Source organism: Camponotus vicinus, unplaced genomic scaffold (genome assembly GCF_025532165.1).
Source record: "Camponotus vicinus isolate PSW18456_S1 unplaced genomic scaffold, iyCamVici1.0 SCAF_14, whole genome shotgun sequence".
NCBI classification, from domain to species: Eukaryota; Metazoa; Arthropoda; class Insecta; order Hymenoptera; family Formicidae; genus Camponotus; species Camponotus vicinus.
Genome location: NW_028141950.1, coordinates 10,447,368 through 10,465,962, shown reverse-complemented (window position 1 = coordinate 10,465,962; position 18,595 = coordinate 10,447,368). Strand labels below are relative to the sequence as shown.

The 18,595-nt window shown below is 38.1% G+C and overlaps 1 protein-coding gene across 1 annotated transcript; it reads left to right on the top strand.

Moving 5' to 3' along the window:
• Positions 1 to 14,445: 14,445 nt before the first annotated feature.
• LOC145964833 (uncharacterized) lies at positions 14,446 to 15,369 on the top strand. The gene has a single exon (XM_083087993.1). It carries the CDS (start codon positions 14,446 to 14,448, stop codon positions 15,367 to 15,369), a length of 924 nt encoding a protein of 307 aa, XP_082944119.1.
• Positions 15,370 to 18,595: the final 3,226 nt, after the last annotated feature.

Sequence of the window (18,595 nt, the reverse complement as noted above, 5' to 3'; positions counted from 1 at the left end):
AGTCCAAATTATTTGCGGAGCTGATGAATCTACTCGGTATTAGGAAAACGAGAACAACTGCTTTACATCCTCAGTCGGATGGACAGGTTGAGCGACAGCATCAAACCATTATTAATTATTGGGTTGTTCGGAAAGTAATTTCGTTTTCTGATGAAAATGAAAGACGATTTTCTTATAGTGAATAAATATTTTATTGAATTATATATTGTCCATTCTGGTCCAATACCTTTTGCCATTTTTCTGGCAGTAGCCTGATTCCACGCTCATAAAATTTTTGTTTTTTACTGGCAAAAAACTGATCCAGGTGATTTTTGACCTCCTCATTTGAAGTAAAGGTTTTACCGTCTAAAAAATTTTGTAGAGACCGGAACAAATAATAATCAGAAGGTGCCAGATCTGGAGAATATGGTCGGTGTGGCAGTATATTCCATCCAAGCTGTAAAAGCTTTTGGCGAGTTAACAAACTTGTATGAGGTCTCGCATTATCTTGGTGGAACACTACACCTTTTCTATTGATCAATTCTGGTCTTTTCTGTTTAAGTGAATCATTCAATTTGTCCAGCTGATGACAGTACACTTCAGAATTGATCGTTGTGTTGTCCGGTAGAAGCTCAAAAAAAAACTATTCCTTTGAAATCCCACCAAACAGATAGCATCACCTTTTTTTGATGAATATCGGCTTTCGAAGTGCTTTGAGCCGGTTCATCTTTTTTACTCCATGATCTCTTGCGTTTAACATTGTTGTAGACAACCCATTTCTCGTCCCCAGTGATGATGCGCTTCAAAAATGGATCATTTTCTTGACGTTTGAGAAGCAAATCACAGACGTCAACGCGAACACACAAATTTCTTTCCGTAAGAACATGAGGAACCCATATGTCGAGCTTCGAGATTAAACCTAGGCGTTTCAAATGATCATGAACGGTCGAATTCGATAAATTTAATCTCTCAGCGATCTCACGAGTTGTTATTCGCCGGTTTGCATCAATTAATGCCTTTATTGTGTCTTCATCAGCTTTAACTGGCCTTCCAGAACGTGGTGCATCTTCAACATCAAAATTGCCGGATCGAAATTTTGCAAACCAGTTTTGGCACTGGCGTTCTGTCAATACATCTTCTCCATACACATCGGATAATTTTTTTCTTGCTTGAACAGCATTTTTACCTTTTCGATAGTAAAAAAGTAAAATATGCCAAAAATGCTGCTTTTCGCTTTCCATATTTGAAAGGGTACCAACCAAAAACTACTGCGTAGAATCAATCGAACTTTTTCACAAGCAAGCCTTGCTATATCAGCTGTTAATATATAATGATTATGCGGCTTAAGTGTGAAGTTGGCTGTGAAAAAATACAATTAAGTCCTCTGTTGGGAAAAAACGAAATTACTTTCCGAACAACCCAATATTTGGCGAAGTATATTTCTGAAAATCAGAAAGATTGGGATCGTTGGATTCCCATGTTCTTATTAGCCTATAGATCCTCTAAACACGAGATTACTGGTGTGACTCCTGCAGAACTGTGCTTTGCCCGAAATCTTAAACTGCCCCTGGATCTTTTATTAGGAAGTCCCCCAGAAAATAGATCTCAGCCGGTCGGAGGTTTTGTTAGAAATTTGAAGGAGAAACTAGAGAGGATCCATTCCAATGTTAGAGAGCAAATGAAAATAAAATCTTCACGAATAAAGTCCTGTGTTACGTCCCCAGTTCCTCAGGACTGGTCTGGAAGTCTTACTTTCCCAGTTGGACGCAATTAATCTCTCAATTTGTTTTAGGGCAACCTGCTAGGCCGGCTATACCCTGGGACGCCGAGAGATTGAAGGTCTATTGTGCTTATAGAGAGGATTCAGGAGGGAGTGAGAATAAATATATGTATTTGTAAGCAAAATCTTTATCTATTTTCCTTCTTTATTTATTTCCTTTCTTATTTTCTTCTATCTTTTACAAGCTGGATAAATGGTGTTTATTAATTAATTAAATTGAGGTTATTCGAAAATCCTTCGAGTGAGGGGATCGTTGAAATTCAAAGAAGCGGTTGAAATAGCTGATAAAGTATAGTCTGAGAAGAATAAATTGTATTAGTACTATAAATTGTCGATCTATGGTAAACTTTGACTCCCGAAAATTACCGACCGTCGGTAATGTAGATTTCTGTTTTACCGACCGATGGTAAGTTAGGTTTCTGTTTTACCGACCGATGGTTAGCGTCACATTCTGTTTTACCGACCGATGGTAAGTTAGATTTCTGTTTTACCGACCGATGGTTAGCGGCACTTTCTGTTTTACCGACCGATGGTAAGTTAGATTTCTGTTTTACCGACCGATGGTTAACGTCACTTTCTGTTTTACCGACCGATGGTAAGTTATCGACTGACGGTAAGTTATCGACCGATGGTAAGTTATCGACCGATGGTATGTTTTGATTGATGACTTGGAAAAATTACCAACTGATGGTAAATTAGGATTATCGAGAATTTATTTGTTTGAAATGTTAATGTGTTATCTTGGTTTCAAATAAATTCTTATTTTATTTTGATTCTCTGAAAATCGAAAGGGGATTCGAGGAAAAATCAGGAGTTTGAATACGCCGACAAGCTATCCACCTATCATACGGCTGGCTTAGTATTAACCTCGTAAGGTTAGGTTATAATTGCAAGTAGTGATAATGATTCAAATTGTTATAAACTAAGCCAGTGTATTGTCTCTAAGTCCTGGGATGTATCTCGTGTTTTGAAGTTAAGGCTAAATTCAATCCAAGATCAAAAGGTCAACTTCTATCATTGGGATAAATCCCTCAAGATAATTGCCTATTAATCGAAAACTGTATTTTCGCCTACTCAAACGTCGATTGACAGGAGGCCGCTTATTTTTTCTATTGCCTCACCAGCTCTAGGTTGAGAAACAACCTCTATCATGGGAATAAATTCCTCAAGATAATTATTTTTCCACCGAGCCAGACTTAGGTTCGACCTGCCGCTGCAGTTTCGCACTCGCTCACTGTCTATCGCGTCGTCTTATCAAAGAGATAAGTCCCAGATAAATTTTCCAATTGGAAATGATATTTACTAAGTTGAATAATTGGATTAAGGGATACGGGTAATCAAAGGTAAGGTTCCCGAAATGTCGCGCACTGTTTCACTGAATTTAGTTGTTAGTAGAAATTAAAGGTTAGATTAATGACAAGTGGCCGGATATTTACCAGTGTCTGAAATGTCCTAGTGTGTGAAGGCTGCTTCCCTTCACTAGGCTGATGAGTGGATGCTGCTTCCTTCCGCTGGATACCGTCTACCTCGGTGACAGTTCGGGATGGAGGTTGCAGTCCAGGAGTTCGATTGAGAAACTCAATGTTCAATAGTCACTGAATTTATTAACTGAATACACGTACAAAATCTCGGAGATATAAGTATTAACTTGAAGATCGGTGGGCAGAATGCCAGTTATAAACTGTTGAAAACGTTGGGCCAAATGCCGGAGGTAGTTGAATGTTGAAGATCGTTGGGCCAAATGCGAGGAGGACCGCTCTGCACGGGTTTATATAGTCGTCAGTCCCAGTTTTGCACACGGTCCCAATAGTAGGAGATGCGCTTCTCCGTGGAGGGAGTCGAGCAGTGATTGGTTCCCTCCTCTGCTTCTGGCTGCGCGCGCCTCGAAAGATGCGTGCGCCTTGAGGGATGTGCCGCGTTGTCAACGGGTGATTGGTTTTCTCTGACGTGATTGTTGCGCAATGATTTGGGATTGGCTCCCGCTGACGTGACGGATGCGCGCGCCTCGGAAGATGCGCGCGCCTCGGTGTGGGCGGCGCGGTCGCTCATTGGTTCCCTTCTCCGGGCTGGTTGCGCGCGCCGCTGGCACAAGCGTGGGGAAGATGCGCGCGCTGCTGGGCGTTGCCGCAGGAATTGGGCGTAGTTTGGGCGTAGTTTAATTTGTAGATGGTGGGACTCTTCAGAATTGAAGTGGGGGTGACGGAGCGGTCAGTATAGAATCGGCTATACTGGTTACATTGTATTTTGACACATAAGTTTTATAATAATTATTAGACCATCAGAATTTCTTTGCAGTTTATATGCATATATTTTCTAATGTAGTTTTTTAAGCTCTAGCTGTAGAAATGTCAACGGAGTTTCTAGCATGCTCCGTTCGAAAGTTCATTTTTGTCTCTATGTATTATTATGGAAAAATGCTTTTAAATATTGTTAATAAATTCTGACATCATAATTATTATAATTACAATTATTTTAACACATAAGTATTTATGCGGTAGGATATAAGTATATAAAGACTATAAATTATTTCAGTAAATGGTGCAACAATTTTTATTCTTCGCTTTTATTTTTAATATTTATATCTATTAGGTTCTTGAATAAAAATTATTGCATGTACTTAATATTAATGTTTAACAATAAGTTAATTATTTCGTTATGTTGCGCAATGTTCACTTGAACGGATTTTTTGTGAATTAATATATAAATGGAGGTTATTGCATACGCTTAATAACAATAAATTCATTTGTTACTTAATGATAATTAATTATTTCATCATGTTGTGTAATGTTGTGCAATAATATTCGAGCGGAATATTCCATAGTCTTAGTTTGGAATGTGATGATGACTCATAATATCGCATACGGAAAATTATATTTAAAACTTCGTTTATAAAATTAGTAGTATTGGAGTTTTCATAATTATGTATACATGTGTCGGTCTGACTTTTTATGCTCCTTAAGGGAAAATTGTCATAAGATTTTTATTTATAGTATTTTTCGAGTTAATCTGGAATCAATGATTTTTGATATAATTTAGGCCTCAAAATAATTAGATATACGTGTAGTCGGTGCTGAGACGTGTTCAAAAATATATATATATGTATATAAAGTCTTTTGGTTTTTGATTTGTAAAATTTCTTGTGTATCAGGATTACATATTAATAAAGGAGGTATTCTCTTATATGTCGGTAAAGTTAGTATCATCGCTACCCCAGAGATGGCGCTGCCCTCTGTCGGTAATGTGGGTACGGACAGTCTTCACTGTCGGTAAGGTAGGAAATGACTTTATCCTCAGTCGGTAACGTCGGTAACTGTGTTATCATGGGTCGGTAATTTTCCTGTCGGTAACTTTTGCTCGGTCGGTAAGGTAGAAAACTTCCTTATCGACCGTCGGTAATTTTTCTGTCGGTGAGGTAGAAAACTTCCTTACCTTCCGTCGGTAACTTTTCTGTCGGTAACTTTACTCTGTCGATAAAGTAGGAATTTACTTTACCTTCCGTCGGTAACTTTTCTGTCGGTAACTTTTACTCTGTCGGTAAAGTAGGAATTTATTTTATCGACTGTCGGTAACTTTTGTGTGGGTGATTTTGCCTATTGTTGGTAAAGTAGGTAATTTTTATGCGGATGATACTATATGTGGGCAAATACTTAAAATTATTTCTATCATTCTAAGTGAGGTTATGTTATGTATAGCTAGCTTCTTAACAAAGAAAGATTATTTTCGGAGATATTGACAATATTATATCGCGCGGTGGAATGATATTGATATACTATAAGTATTGGTGATATTACATTGCGCGGTGAGATTTTATAATAAGAAATATTGGTGATAATAGATGGCGTGATGGAATTTTAATTAACAATATTAATTTATATTAACAATAATATGTTACTCGGTGGGATTAAGATTTATATGTTTGTAGGTGGAATTACAGTTTAAATATTATAGAGGCAATTTTTGCGTGTTTAAATAAAAATAAAAATTTTGTTGCGGGACGTAACACCTGGTACGATCGGAAAGCCAGGCAAACACTTTTTCAGGAAGGGGAGAAAGTATGGTTTTATAATCCTCGAAGAATGAAGGGAAAGGCCCCTAATTGCAAAGCAAGTGGGAAGGTCCTTTCTTGATAGTGAGGAAGTTAAATGACGTAGTTTATTGCATTCAAAGATCTCCAAGACACAAGAAGAAAATTGTGCACGCGGATAGGTTAGCTTCTTTTTCCGAAAGATGTTAAATAGTCCTTGTTGGTTAGAGCTAGTAGAATAGTGGAGTCCGGTAGTTTAAGGAATTGAGTTTAAATTGCTTTGTTTTCTGCGCAAAATTATTTTATTCTTTAGAAAAGTTTGCGGAAGCTGACTGAACCGAAACACCTACGAAACTAGTGTAACGCTGAGCCTGTAGACTGCCTCGCCCACGGTTTTTGAGCAGTGGTTTTCCCGTGGGTCGGAGGGCGAATGCCGAGGCAGGGACTTGGGGAGTCCTTTTAGGACGATGGGTCCACGGTGGATATCCCCCTCTTGTCCGAACAAAGGCACGGGAAGAAAAGGACAGGAAAAAAGACTTGCGCCGAACACGAGGAAGATGACTGGAATGGGAGGCTGCCCTGGAGTCGATTCTTGAGGGTCTGGCCAACTCTCTGGGAGGAATCGATTGGGAGTCTGCCCAGTGGATTGGGGCCTGGTCGGAGCGATGCTCGGTAACCTGGAGCAACAGCTCCAGGGAGAGCAGGATATCGTTCGGGGTCCCTGGAAGTCCGCAAAGATTGGTCATCGAGCCCCTTGCTGATTGTCGGGACGACAATCTTGAAGAGGAGGGGCAGTGTTACGCGCGCGCTCGAGTCGTTACGGCCCTGCCGTTGTCCGGATCCCGTTGACAAGAAGATTGTTTATAAACAACGAGAGTCAGCTGAGTCGTTTCCGAGCTGTCAAGCTGCGCGGACGCGTTTTACATTCGGTGTTGTATTTCCGTGTGAAATCTTGTTACATTCTGTGTTCCCCTGTGTTCATTAAAGTTCTTTTATAATGCGACGTTATTTATTTTTTTTTTACAAGTCCTCCTCGGATGTTGGAGAGGAGGATGCTAAAGGGGGAGCGAAAACGCCGTCAAAACACAAGGCGGATAGAGAATACTCGCGCTCATAGGAACTAAGATGGAGGGTGTTCTCGCGCGAGCCGCGGCGAAGCGAAGGCCGTCTCGAGATCTCGAAGTTCTCGGGCGCCAGATACGGTCTTTCACGTATCAGTTCGCGAAAACGCCAGAATAACGCGAAAAACGTTAGCCTATTTCGCCACGGGCCGACTAGCTCACCTAACGGTAGAGGGGCAGGGTCCGTTGGAAAGGATATTGAATTATTTTATGCCAGGTTGTCGGTAATTACGAAAATTGACAAACACAACGGAATTTAACACTCACGAAAAACGAACACTCAAATAAATTACGCGAATTTAATAGAAAAGAAAATATAACAAATTTATTCAAGAAAAGAAATATAAAAAAGGAATATAAAGTAAAAGAAATAATGAATTCAAGAGAAAGAAATAATAATGACAATAATTAGCCAATTTGAAATGGCGAAATATAGCAGATGTTAACAGAACTTAGACAATTTGAAATATCGGAACGTATAACAAATAATACTTCGATAGCGGTGATAACAATAACAATACGAAATCGAGACTATAAGAAAACTTTGATATTTGTGATTTTTCTGGCCCGTTTTTATGGCCGGACTTTGCGAGGCCGAACGGCGTTTCGAAAACATAACGACAATTTCGACAATCTCATCGATGACTCATTTTACAGATCTATTTCCTTTGTTCTTTCACTCGCTTTTTTAATCGACAGCACTATGTTCGAAAAGAGGCTTAATAATTGAGCGAGAATAATCAAGCAATTTGCGAAGACGGAAAATCTCGCTTGCGATGAACAAGATCGATTCGATTGAAATTCGATAGCCGTCGGACGCCGCTTACCTTCTTTTCGGCGTAACGCTTTTTACCTACACGAAGCTCTAGAATTTCGGCAATTTCCTAATTCGCTATAATCTATTATACACCGCGACACACTCACACGCACGACAAATATCTTGCAATAAGCGCAATTCATACAAGTAACAAGCGCGACAAAGACAGCACGACATTTCCAAGTTCACGATACGCACACGGTCACACTCTCACATACACGCTAATTACTAACGAAAATTGCCCGAAGATCGATTGCGGGGATGTCTTACGCGGCTTTGACAACTCTTTTCGACAGCACGGATAGCGAACGCATTCTCCGCGATTTACCGCGCACGTGGTCGATATACGAGAGCCGGTCACTACGCGTTTTACGACACCCCGAATCCCGGAGAGAGACGAACGGTTCCTTATCAACTACGGCCGACGTTACGATCGTCCTTGATGCCTCGGTCGCTTGTCTCCGGTCGCCCAAAATACACGAAAATCGCGAGCTCGGTACAAAGCCCGAGCGACAACGAGACACGAAAATGGCGACGGCGACAGAGCGGCCGGTCCGCGGACGAAATCGCGTACGTGGCTTACAATTAGCGATGGGAAACCTCACCGATACTTTCTCCTGTGGCCAGGGGATGATCCTCGGCTCGTCCTCTCGCCTTGACCTAGACTGCGACACACGAAACGACAACGACGATATACAACACGACTATACGCTGAGAGCGCCCGTACCAGAATGATTCCCTGGATCTCGCGATCTAGGGTCGATAGCGGCGTCAATTCTGCGCGCAGGGGTGCGCGGATTCGCGGCCAATAGCGCCGCGACACGCGAGGTATCAATGCGCCCTGCGACAACGCCGTATCGGGGGCCGTAACGGCCCCGATAATTCGAAATTCTGAATTTCGGCGACCCTCCTATCGGTGGTCTTCTGGAGGCAGATCGTTCGTCCTCCGTCCTCGGAGGGTAGCGCCGACCGGGTTCCGTGATTCTCGTCCAAGACAGCAGTTTCTTTGTCGCTTTTCCTCTTTCAACTGCAGGGGCGAAATCCACCCGCGACTCTGCGCTGTCCTGATCCTCAGGCGCTACCTCCGCTCTCGGCTCGAAATCCGTGAGCGCCGTGTCGGTTGTCGCAAAAAGGATTCTTCTTTGGCCTCTTCCAGTTTCCTTCCGGCGGGTTGCCCGACGTAAAAATAATACAATAAAATATTATAATACAATAAAATTAATAATAGCGCGAAATATGATAATGGCTCGTCTGTCCGGAGATTTCGATAGGGCTCTCGCAATCTTTTTCTGGCGCGGCCGCTCGGCTCGCGCCCCGTCAAGATTTCCGGGGCAGATGGATGCGCGTCGAGACAGCAACGTCACAATAAATACGAGTTCTTATTTACGAGTGCGCGAGCGAGTACACGGGTGCCGATCCTTGTGTCGCGCGCGATCGATAGATATCGTTCCGCGGATGCAACAATATTACCACTACTTTTTGAAGAAACCATTGAAGTAGGTGAACATGAATCGAGCTCAGACTTGGCGAACCACTTATTTTAATTTTATCATTGTATTTTAACTTAGACCTGTGTCCAGCGAATTTAGAAAATTTTATTCTAATTATGACACATATGCGCAACCGACGAATTTTTATTCTTCCTTTAGTGAGTAAGCTTTACTCACATACTTTTATTGCACTTGCATATTTGATTTTTATTTTATTAATTATATATATTGTGATAACCAGTCAGAACTTAACTTTTAACGTAAATTTCCCCCTGTATATTCTGACTGATAACCTCCGAACCAATGTAACACCCGCGAAAATATGACACACGCATACCCATACACACATACTCAATCACATACACACTTTAAGGACATTATATATTATATATTATATCACAAATCTCGATAAATTTTTGCCACTGTATTGTTTTTAAAATATATGTTTTTAAGTAAACTGTGAATAAAATTTTAATTTTATGATTAAATTATTACTTTTTCTAATCCGCTTTCTTTCCTGAATCCCAAGATCGCGCAAGATCCCGTCCCGAGAAAAAAAGATTAAGTTCCCTTACCGAAAAGGGACCGTCGAGCGGATAGGCCTAGGACTTCACAGAGTTAAAGGGACCATTTCGATCGCTGACCTGTGTCAGGCCCCTAACAGTCCGCTCGACTCGATATATACACACGCCCTAACAAGTGTGTTACGGGGTAAGTAGGTTGCGTCCTTCCAGATGGTCCATCCATTAAAGGGCCTGGACGTAACACTTGGATACATAAAAATAACGTTTTATAAACATTTATTAAAATGTATAAATTGTATTTTAAAAATATATATTAAAAATATATTAAAAATATGGTTATTATATAAATATACAAAATATACACTCGTCAACAAAATTATCGCATAGGTAATTTCATGTCAAATTTCTGCATAAATTCAAATAAGTATAACTCCGTCAAAAATGGTCGTATTTGAAAAATTTTTTTTCATCCTCAAGCTTAAAGCCTCCATTTTAAAAATCAGTTGTCAAATTTAGAATTTATCCTCTCCCTCTCTCGTCATCTCCTTAAAAGTAAGGACGTGTTTCGTCTCCAAAAAATTGTATAATTTGACGCATTCCACGGGGTGGAATAAATGTTTTCGCAAATTTTATGATAATCATCGTAAAATATGGACTTTTATGTGTGAATTTAAAAAAATGAAGTTTGTATAATTTTTTTCGCCGAGTTACATTACATCAAAGTTAACTATACATTTTTGTTCATTTACCACCAACATTAGCATTATCTGATGCGCACCACGAGGAGGTTGCTGGTCGGATTTGACGCATCGTGTGTGTGTGTGTGTGTGTGTGTGTGTGTGTGTTGGAAGACGGGAATGTGGAAATGATCACAACGCTAAATCAAATAAGGAATGAAATTCCTCAGGCAATAATTAGAGCCTGCAACAATATACATGAGCGTCTACAAGTGATTATCCGAAAACGAGGTGGCAATACATATTTTTAAATGTGAACATTTACACATTCCCGTCTTTCAACACATTGCGTCAAATTATGCAATTTTTTAGAGACGAAACACGTCCTTATTTTTAAGGAGATTACGAGAGGGGGGAGGATAAATTCTAAATCTGACAAATGATTTTTAAAATAGAGGCTTTAAGAGAATGAAAAAAATTTTCAAATACGATCATTTTTGACGGAATTATACTTATTTGAATTTATGCGAAAATTTGACATAAAATTACCTATGCGATAATTTTGTTGTATATACATATAAAATATATAAATTTAATTTGAATACATAATTTTACAAAAATAAATAACTGTTACACAAAATTGTCTACAAAATATTATAAAATGAATTATTTATGTTCTGCGATGTCCCCACACATCACTATGTTAACTAGCGGCATTAGATGTGAAATCTAGATAGTGGTCTAGAGCAGTTACTTGGAAAGCGAAAAACTCGTGTTTGATCCTCGATCCAGCCATTTGCACCTCACATATTTTTCTAATCCACAAATATTGTTTTCTAGCAATTATTCGTTAGGCTGAAAAGTGTGTGAATGTTCTCTTCACAGGATATGCGTCGATGTCGTTAGTCACGGATAAATTCTGTCGCTCGTTAACTAAATGAGCGTATGGACACGCCTAATCTCCTTTCACATACATCCCTATCTTTACTGGAAAAGCTCGTTGACCAAATAAGTGCTGGTGGAGGTATTCGCGTGCACTGCAAGCTGGTTTACTGGCCATGCGTAAGAAATGGCATCGACGAACACAACGCCATAGAGTGACCACATCCTTCAAGATCCCTCTAGTAAATAACAATAAATCAGAAAACAGTGGCGGATAAACCCTGATAGGGCCGTGACAAGCATGTCGGTGGCTTCGGGTATGATATATCGCTTGTCATCGTATGAACTTAGAACAATTTTTGTCTCGCGGATTGTATATACTTGGTGCAATTTCGATCTTATGCATGATTGCCGACGCGTCATTTTAATCTCTTCGTTCAAGCATTGCATGTAATTGTCAAATGTTATCGTCCTCGCGACAACATTGCTTTTGACGCATTTAACCTTCTTCATATTCTTCTTCCCACACTCACAACGCATACATTTTTGCTCTAACGACAAATTCAGTCATTATCGTACCGTTATTTTCATCCTTCATTAGGCCCAGTACCTTTCTATTGTGGTGTAACGATGCACCCCGAAATGCATCGTTCCCGGCCGGAAGCTGACGCCCGACGACCACCGGTCGGGCTAAGGCAGAAGCGCGATGCGCCCATTTTTAATCATTAGCAAACAACAGGGTAGGAAAAGGATAGATCGATTATCGCGATGCTGCCGTCAAGAGTCGATTCCGGCGGTTATGATCCCGCGTTCGGCACCCCGAACTAGGGATGGGCGATTTTGAATCGATCTTTTGAAGAATCGATTCTTTTATATCTGATTCTCGATTTTTTAGATCGATCTTACATCTTCGATTAATCCAGTGAATCGATTCTTAAGATTAGAGATCGATCCTAAAAAATAAAAGTATAAAATTCATATTATGCCTTGATTTTTCGTATATGTGTGCATAGCATTTATACAAATTTATTTGAAAGGAAATTTAGTCTTTATTTTAAAGCCGGGTCTACAATAGGTAATTTAAGCCTTGAGAAATTGACCAATCACAGTCAAATATGAAGAGAATACTTGAAAGAATACTCGAGTGTGATTGGTCAATTTCTTAAGACTTAAGGCTTAAGTTATCTATTGTAGACCCGGCCTTAATCCACAATTTTTCTTTATATGATGTAAGGAATTGTAAAAAACTAACCAATCGCAGTTGAATGTGAGAAGAATAATTGAATACGATTGGTTAGTTTCTTACGACTCCGTCACTTAAAGCAAGATTGTGGACCAAGCATAAGGTTTCCTACAATAAGCCATAAGGGCTCCTGCACACAGAATGTGACAACGCGTTATACACGGCGGAAGGCGACGCGATAGTCAATCGATTTATGGCTAGTCCGTAAGAGCGAAAAGTTGATTGGCTATCGCGTCGCCTTTTGTCGCGCGTAAAGCCTGAAACAGATAGGACGCGTCAAGCAGCGAGCAGCAACCAATCAGCGAGGCGATATTTTTTACGCCATTGCTGATACTGCCTCGCTGATTGGTTTGCTGCTCGCTGAGTGACGCTTGACGCGTCTGTCTATTTCAGATTTAACGCATTGCCGCGTCCTGTGTGCAGAAGCCCTTACGTCTCATTGTAGCGGAGGTCTTATGCTTGGTCCACAATCTTGCTTTAAGTGACGGAGTCACTTTAGTTCCTAAGCAGAATCGTGTCAGTCAATCACAAAGCTGATCACGTGATAATGTTGGCATCTCTTTTCTCTCGAAGTCGTCTAAAAGACGATAAGAGGTAAAAACGAGCGAATTTGAAATGGGTAAAGTAAAAAAAAGTAGTGTATGGCAATATTTTATAAAAGAATCACATGGTGGTACTTGCAAGCTATGCCAAAGACAAGTTAGATGTAGTGGCAATACCACTAATTTAACTAACCATCTGAAAAGATATCACAAGACTATTGTACAAAACACTACAAACAATCGTGACATTCAACAATTACAAACAACGGATCAATTCATTGAAATGTCTGAATCGGTAAGTGCAATTCTCAGAAAAAAAATATTATTTTCTTGTGTGTTAATTGGTATGCATTGTCACAAATTCCACGTCGAAGTTAGCACTTCTTTTATTACTTTTATATGAAAATCTAATATTTCTTAATAGAATAACTCATCACTCATAATTATCACATTGAAAGTTCAACTTTAAATAGATTACTATCACTATTATAAAAGTTGACTATATGAACATTGGAATATTGCAGCCCAAAAGTGCAATTTAATTATATATTTTTGCTCAGAATATCTATTATATTTTAAACGTTTTAATATCTTAATTCTTCAATTTGGTGACAATGCCAAATATTATTTGAAGAAATGGATGCACACTAGTGTTACGGTTATAAAAACGAAAGAAAAGATCTCTTTTTTGAAGGAATGTCAGAAACGCAATTTAGTACCACAACATCTGCGGAAATTGTATAATAACAACTTTACTTTTTATAACAGTAATTCTATTAGAGCCTACAATAAGTTGGCTTACCGTTCTATTAAATGTTTATTAAAGATTGAGAAGTCGGATTTATACAGATTCCTAAGGGTCTTACAACACAACTTATTAGTTTACATTAAGTTTTTGTATAGTTGGATTCCGTCTTCCATTCTCAACAATTTTTTCAGAAAACAGTGGGCCTTTTTCCGTTCTTTGACTATTAAAGAGAAATCCAGATTTTTTTAAAAAATACAATGGCTTTCAAGAAAAAGTGAGGTTCTCTCTCCAAGACTGCCTCCAATAAATTATCATTGCTCCATTCCTCCCCCTCCCCCGTGACTGACGATTACAAATCAAGATTGAGGTCACACAAGGTACTCTCTTTGCCTTCTCCTTCGCCCCCTCCCCTCTTCTCCTTTTCGCCTATTCCACACTCCTCCTCACTCTTCTTATGACATTCATCTGAATTTTAACCATCCTTCCCCTTCCCAAAATTGTTCTGTTCTGAATATTCCGAATAAAAAATGGTTTGTGAACCTTTCTTCTACGAATATCCCGGAAGATGTGCAATGTCTCCTCCAATTGGGGAATAATTTCAACCTTCCACCCAAAAAGATGTCACAACGTTTAGTTTTTGATGTAGTCAAGAACATTGAATCCAATTTCTTCAAACTTGATCCAGTGAAAGCTGCGGACATTAGAAACTCAGCAGTTCAATTCCTTGAAAAATTTCTGTCGTCCCCTCCTCCTCTCTCTGAGATTGATCGCAGTCTTTTAAATATGGCATGGACGGCCCGTAAATTCCTTGCGGACCATCCAGATCTGATTATCACAAGGGCTGACAAGGGTAACACGACTGTAGCGTTAGATAAAGATTCTTATTTAAATAAAATGAATGACCTACTATCTGATTCTAGTACTTATTTAGTGGTTAAGACGGTTCCAACGAAAAAAATCACTAGCAATCTTAGAGAATTACTGGCGAGATGGCGTAAAAAAGAATTTGTTTCAGGCAGAACTTCGAAATCTCTGTTATACAGCGATGGGGTGTTGCCTCGTGCGTATGGCCTACCAAAGATCCATAAGGATAATGTCCCCTTACGATTGATTATCTCTTCGCTAAATAGCCCGCTGCATTCGTTTGCCGCGTTTCTTCATAAGCTCTTGTATGTTAACTTACCTAGACCGAAAAGCCATATTGCCAACAGTTTTGATTTGGTCAATAAACTCAACAATTTTCACATTGAAGAACACATTGAGGTTGTTTCTCTCGATGTGGTTAATCTATTTACTAATGTCCCTCATGACCTAATCATTGGAAGCATCGCAAAAAAATGGCATTTTTTAGAACCGAACACTGACATTCCTTATGAAGAATTTTTAAGAGCTCTCAGACTCATCCTTGATTCAACATATTTTGTGTTTAACGACATTATCTACAAACAGATTTTTGGTACGCCAATGGGGTCCCCGCTCTCACCTATTTTAGCCAATTTAGTTTTACAAGAGTTGGAAGCAGAGCCATTGCCTCCTTGTTAGTTTCGCCTTCCTTTTATTACCGTTATGTAGACGATATCATTATGGCAGCGCCTTCTTTACATATTTCTACCATATTGAAAGTTTTCAATTCATTCCATAAAAGATTGCAGTTCACTATTGAATATATGTCGGGCAATACAATTAGCTTCTTAGATACGTTATTAATTATCAATGAGAATCGTTTAGAATTCAACTGGTACCGCAAACCTACCTTTTCTGGTAGATTCTTGAATTTTCTTTCTTACCACCCTATTTCTCATAAAATTGGTGTTGTCATGGGTCTCGTCGATAGAACCTTTCATCTTTCCCATCCAAAATTCCATGAAAAAAACCTTTCCTTTGTTATCAACATTCTCCTCGAAAACTCATATTCTCTCCAGTTTATCCACAAAATTATGCTACGCCGATTAAAATTTCTTATCCACAACAGAGTCTCTCACCCTAAAACTCCTCTCCCTTGCTCTCCTAAATCAAGATTTTTCGTCATTCCTTATATTAAGGGCCTTCCAAAAAGTTTTTGTTCAATGATCCAAGATAATGGTGGGAGGTTGGCGTTCACAGTGAACAATAAATTGAGTGGCATCATAAAATTACACAAAGATCCGTTGCCCAAGATGTACCATTCTAATGTCGTCTATAAGATTTTTTGCAGGGACTGTGATGCATCTTACGTAGACAGACTGGCAGACGTTAACGACTAAATTAAAAGAGCATAAGTCCATGGTTAATTACTCTTCTGAATCCCAGACAGTGGTTTCGTCTCATAGACTCTTAGGTCATGACTTTAATTGGGAGGACACGACAATTCTCGATGAAGAACCTTTTTATAGAAAAAGATTGGTTTCTGAGATGCTTCACATTAGCCAGCAAGAAAATGGGTTGAACTTACAAAATGATACCTCATTATTAAAGGACGTTTATCTTCCTGTCATTAAGAAATGTCTTGCATTTTCAAAGTCTCCCGTCCCATTGCTCCCTATTCCTTAAGCCCCCCCTTTTTCTCTTTCCCCTTTCTCTCCCCGTTTTTTCCCCTTCTCCTCTCCTTCTCTTCCTTCACATTTGATCGGCTATCGCTCAGTCGTTTCACAATCCTTCGCTTTTAGAGATGGCCTCGTCTTTGTCATCTCGTTTATCTGTCTTCCATCTTGGTAGGTTTTTAACGCAGACTCTTAACTTCGAACTAAATATTTTTCATTCTGCTTACTTAATATTTAATTGCTGTTATGACTAATTATTGTTAATCATTGTTAACGGCTTTTTGTGATTGCTGTTATATTTGACATTTGCGTTCTTTGTTTCTTGATATATTGCGTTCTTTCATTTGAATTTTTTTACATAGGCTTCCATCTCGCTCATCGGTTAAGCGATTTGTTTTGTCTCTACCGATTCCTTTTTTGGACTTTCTACCTGGAGTGACTTCTGGTTGTTGTTTAAAAAAATCTTGACCAAGCTCATTTTTATCCTCACGACTCCATGACCTATTTGAAAAATTTTGAGCCTTTTTCATCGGGGGATCGTCACACAATGTATTTTACGAAGAATTATTTCACGTATGCGAATTTATTATACCGTCTCGAATGATGGGTGCGTTACCTTTTTTGGAAGATGTGGCTAGTAGCTAGACATTATTAGCCGTTTAATTCATTAACTGTCTTGCGCTTTCATTCGTTACATCAATTATTAGCGTTTTTAAAAAAAGCTGCGTCCGTTATTACTGTACACAATGTCTATTTGTTGTCCCATCGCTTCTGTCTTTGTTTTAATCGCGTTCCGTTATTGTTATTATGATTTTGAAATTTTTAATGTTTTGTTTATTTTCTAACGACTTCTTGAACATTGAAAAGGATCTTGAAAAGATCGAAACGTACGTATGTAATTTTAATTTTAACTGATTATTAATATATTATGTCTCTTACTTAGAGTCGTTATTATTTTTTACAGTTTAACATCTTGTGCCACGGTCTTTCAGCCTTTCTTTCTTATTACTTGATTTGTTATCATCCGGACCGTATATTGCGTTTATCATTGTATTTAATATCTTAACATTTATTATTCCAGATTGAAGAGACTGAGAATATTACGCCTAATCTTATTTTCACTACAAGTGAAAAAATTAAAGAAAAATCACCGGTAAAACAGGTAAAAAAATATTCATTGTAATTAGATATTCAAAGAATAATTTTAATTCTTTTAATATAACAAAAATTATATTTATAGGTTACTGACTCAAAAATGTTAATATCTAATATATGCAAAAATATTACCGCAACCATACATTTATTCTGCAATAAAAAAAATCAAAGCTTTTGAAGGTAATTATTAACATATGCATTTTATTATTTAAATCTATACAAAAAAGTAGAACAGAACAATACATTCAGCAGCAAAAGCAACTATTGTAAGATTCTTTAATACGATTTAATATTGGATTTTACATTTATGTATGTAAATCCAGCAAGAACCAATTGTATTAAAGAATTTTACAACAATTGCAGAGTTGTTATTTTCTGAACGCAGTCAATAATTGATTACTTAAAATGTGTGTGTTTTATTTCTAATCAAAGCTATGAATTATATTAATCCATACATTTACATCAAACTAATGGATCAATTTGAAAATCTGTCGTTTTTTTTTCGTTACAATATTTTTTAGAATGCACATAATTTTGAAAGTAATATTTATTTGTGTAATAATAAATGTTACAAAACAATTAAGAAAAAAAAAATTTTATAAAAATTAAAATTTTCTAATAAGGTATAATTCAAGATTTAATTTGATGGAAAATCTTTTAACATTGAAAATAAATAGTAATAATTATTACAGATTGAAATCTATGTATGATACTTAATTTTATTTGTACATAATAACTACAGTATAATTCGGAAAAAAAAATTTTGTTTCAAAACAATTTTTGAAACCAATACATCCACTAATTATTAGTTTTTTTTACTATATATTTATAAGGAATTATTGATAATAAATAAGTACATTTATTTATTGATTAATTATTTTACAGATGGAGGTGCTAAGGCAGCAGAGATAACTAATGCCCTTTTATTTATGGTTGCCAAAGACAATATGCCATTGAACACGGTCGAGAAGAGTGACTTTCAATATTTTTTAAAAGTTATTGCTCCGCTCTATAAAATTCCTGCTCGTAAACAATTCACGGAATTAATGGACAATAAGTATGAAATGCTATCACTTCTCATGATGAATAAATTG